Source organism: Epinephelus moara, chromosome 8, assembly GCF_006386435.1.
Source record: "Epinephelus moara isolate mb chromosome 8, YSFRI_EMoa_1.0, whole genome shotgun sequence".
Classification (NCBI taxonomy): Eukaryota; Metazoa; Chordata; class Actinopteri; order Perciformes; family Serranidae; genus Epinephelus; species Epinephelus moara.
The window spans coordinates 44,781,373-44,785,083 of NC_065513.1; the positions used below are offsets into that span (position 1 = coordinate 44,781,373).

At 44.1% G+C, this 3,711-nt stretch overlaps 1 protein-coding gene across 1 annotated transcript in view; it reads left to right on the forward strand.

Annotated features, from left to right (window-relative positions):
• The window catches only part of LOC126394925 (bromodomain-containing protein 3-like), a 12,569-nt gene extending 9,385 nt beyond the window's left edge, over nucleotides 1–3,184 (forward strand). The window contains exons 2-3 of the mRNA XM_050052067.1: nucleotides 2,369–2,712; nucleotides 2,953–3,184. Of these exons, the coding sequence (XP_049908024.1) occupies nucleotides 2,621–2,712; nucleotides 2,953–3,184 (324 nt within the window). The 5' untranslated portion in view covers nucleotides 2,369–2,620. The remainder of the gene's footprint in view (nucleotides 1–2,368; nucleotides 2,713–2,952) is intronic.
• Nucleotides 3,185–3,711: the final 527 nt, after the last annotated feature.

Sequence of the window (3,711 nt, forward strand, 5' to 3'; positions counted from 1 at the left end):
CCACCTAAGTTATTACATATATTTGAGTTATCTACAAGTTTACTGTACTGTTTGTCATCTACTCGCTTTCAAATGTCTGCCACGGACATTTACACAATGTCACGGATAAACATGGGTAAATGCATGAAAAAAGATCATCACATGTCACCTCTGATAATGGTTCATTCATTTAAAAACACATTGTGCTCGTTTAGCACACTATTTCATGTAGTTTTTATCTGCTGGAGGGTCGCGTAGGGGAGCGTAGCACGACAAAAATAGAAGAGCCGTGTAAAATAGAGAGTTGTCGCGCGACAGGCGGGGGTTGTCGCGCAGCTCCCGTTGCCGGTGGAGCCGCTGTAATTGATTAACGGGGGCGAGCTGCTACGGGACTCGCGCTGCAGTTAACACTACTAACAGCGTGAGTTAGTGTCTCTGCACATGTTGAGCTTCCAGCTATGTTAATACAGACACAGGCTAATATAACATGATGAGTTAGAGTTGTTCGGACCACTTTTGGACTTGTTTGCCCACATATTTGTACCGAGAGGTCTTTGGATCCGCTCTGCTACTACGTCTGCTTCTTCTTCTTGCGGACCAGGTGCGTTAAGTGCGTCTTTACGATGCATACCGCCACCTATTGCACCGGAATTGTAATGACAAGCTACATTCACAGACATTGAGTCCCATTATAATGTGTTTATGAGCGAGGTCGAACAGGTAGCGCCAAAAGCATAAAAATCTGTATGTGGCGGAGATAATTTATTCGTGGCGCACCACCACAGATCAATGAATGTATGGGAAACACTGGAAAATAGTGGGGGCGGCTGTTTTGACGCGCATCGTATGCTGCCGGTGTGTTTTGGCCTTAACACAGATTGGAAGCCAACGTAGTGATTGTGATGAATATGGGATTAATTGCCCTCAGGTGTCGGTCAGTGTGATGTAGGCTGCACAAACACTGAGAAACCTTTGATGGGGAGTTTCTCTTATTTTACCTGCTTCGTATGCTGGTAAAAGTTTGAGATAATGTTTAAAAATGGGAACATGAAATATTAGAAGTGGTAAAAAGAAATGGTATGAATGCTGGGGGGTCGTTTAACCTTTTAGTTTGACAGTTTGACAATGTCAGTAAAATGGTGAATTAAAGATGACGTCTTTAAAACCCAAAGATTTCAGTTAACTCTCAGACTGAAAACACCAGGAAATATTAACATTTAAGAAGCAGAAAGTTTTTATAACTTTGCTTAGAAAATGACTAATTGTCAATATGACTAATTTAGTTCAGATTTTTAACATTATTCAGTTTCTGTTAATATGCACATAGACACACGGGGTCTCATTCATGAAACGTGAGCAGGATGAATTTGTGTGTAAACTGTTGTCAGAAGGAAATTTATTCATCAATATGTTAGCAACTCCGATCTTTTCGTAGGCACTGACAAAATCTACGCCTGCGTCTGACTGATCGTAGTGTCAATAAGATACTGAACGTTGATGTTGTCATATTAGAAATTACACTTTTATTCATATTGTGCTGTTACGTTCACACATACAAAGATGAATTTGAAGTGAGTTCAACAAATAAAATCACAGACGTGATGTGGGAGACGTAAACATTATTTCAGGTTTGGTTTAACAAGACCTGTCGATGTCTGACTCCGCCCACAGCGGGCAGCGTGTGAACCTGAACCTGTTAGAGAGTTGGACGGAGACGCTGTGATGTCGTTACCTGTTGTTAAAGTTAACGGAGGGCCACTGTGACATCAGACTGTCTGGATTACCATGTTTTAATAGTGCTTTAATTTAAATACAGAGACAAATGATGCTGAGGCGGAGACGTCTCTCTGATGATGTAAGCAGCAGAGAGCTGGGAGTGGGCGGAGCCTCCTGTACTTGTTTGTTTTTTGCATCAAGTTTCATGTCAAACTATTTTTGTTTAACTATTTGGATGGTTCCTCCGACAGAGGACACGGAGTTAACGGCCTCTGATGTACCTGTCCCTGTCACACCTTGACCGAAGGAAATCAAATGTGTTGCACCTGAAATAACTTCAGTCTCAGTGTCAGTAAAGTTTCTGTCTCTGTTGACCGGCGTTAGCGCTCTGTCAGGTTATGATTGATTGGCGATTATGAACATAAACACCTGCCTACGATCACATCTGAGTTTTCCGCAGCGTTCGTGAATCCGGTGGAGGTTTTTAGTTCCGAGGTTTTTAATGTTCAGATCGACTCACTGATTTACAAACATTTCATGAGGGAGACCCAGTGTGTGTGCGCGGTACATTAAACTGTCTTCACTGAACATCCTACAGTGTGAAATGTTCTAAAAAGACAGGACAAGCTAACGATGTTAATGATGCTAACATTGTGTCCTCTCTGTCTGTCAGGTTGTGCGATGGGAGTTTGTCTCCTCGGGGGAAACATCGAGCTGAAGAATCAACACCAACAACACCTGAACTGAACACACACTAACACACATCTGTGTGCCCCCCCCCACACACACACACACACACACACACACACCCACACACACACACACACACACACACACACCCTCGGCACACAGAGGGAGTTGTTTTTTCACCTTCAGGTCAGACACTGCCGTCCCACAGTGCATTGCTGCGTCACCGTCGTCCACCATGTCGGACGCCCCCGAGGCTGCGCCCCCCAGCCCCCCCACCCTCACCAACCCGGCCCCACCTGAGGTCACCAACCCCACCAAACCCGGCAGGTAAGAAACACCTGAGACTCCTTCAGTCATTAGACGTCATCACAACCACAGTTCACTCTCAATCGTCACAGTGATTGGTCAGAGTTGTGATGTCATCATGTGTGGTGTTATCTCTGATTTCTGCCTCTGTCCACCAAATGAGCTGTGAGAATAAATCACAGTAGACGTGAACGTCTCTCAGTGGTGACATCAGCAGGAAGTGAGCTCGTCAGTGACGTCGTCTCTGTTTGTGTCCCGCAGAAAAACCAACCAGCTGCAGTACATGCAGAACGTCGTGGTGAAGACTCTGTGGAAGCATCAGTTCGCCTGGCCCTTCTACCAACCTGTGGATGCCATCAAACTCTGCCTGGCAGTACGTTACCACACACACCAGACGCACACCTGTCTCACTGCACACACCTGTCTCACTGCACACACGCCTGATTATTCAACAGGAAGTAGTAACAGCCTGTACCTCACGATTAATAAATGAGTAATAATCCATCCTTCCAGGATCTCGGGGGGGGGGGGGGGGGGGGGGGGGGATTGCGGCAAATGACAAAAAAAAATGTGATTCTTTTAAACTACTACCTCTGAAAAAATAAGTCGTGATCACTTGCTATAATCACACTGAACATCACAAGAACAGCTGCAAAGGTTGTTTATAGTTCTCTTCTTTAGATTTATTGAACTAGTTTCAAAACATGGACTCCAGTAATGTTGCAAAAAATCCTGAGTGAATATTGACGCTCTCAAACCAGACGATGTGACTGTAAAACAACATGTTAGCTCAATCTTCTGTAAACATAACATTTAATACATTCAACACATATTGTCTGCATTCACACAGTGCACATTCTGTTGTCAGTACACAGCGTTTCTCCACACTGCAGTGCCTTAAATGCATTTGATGACGCGTCTGATGACGTTTCAAATGACGTTGCATGCACGACGACTTCCGGCTTAGTTTTTTCAAAACACACATTAAACACACATTAAACACATTAAACACATTAAACA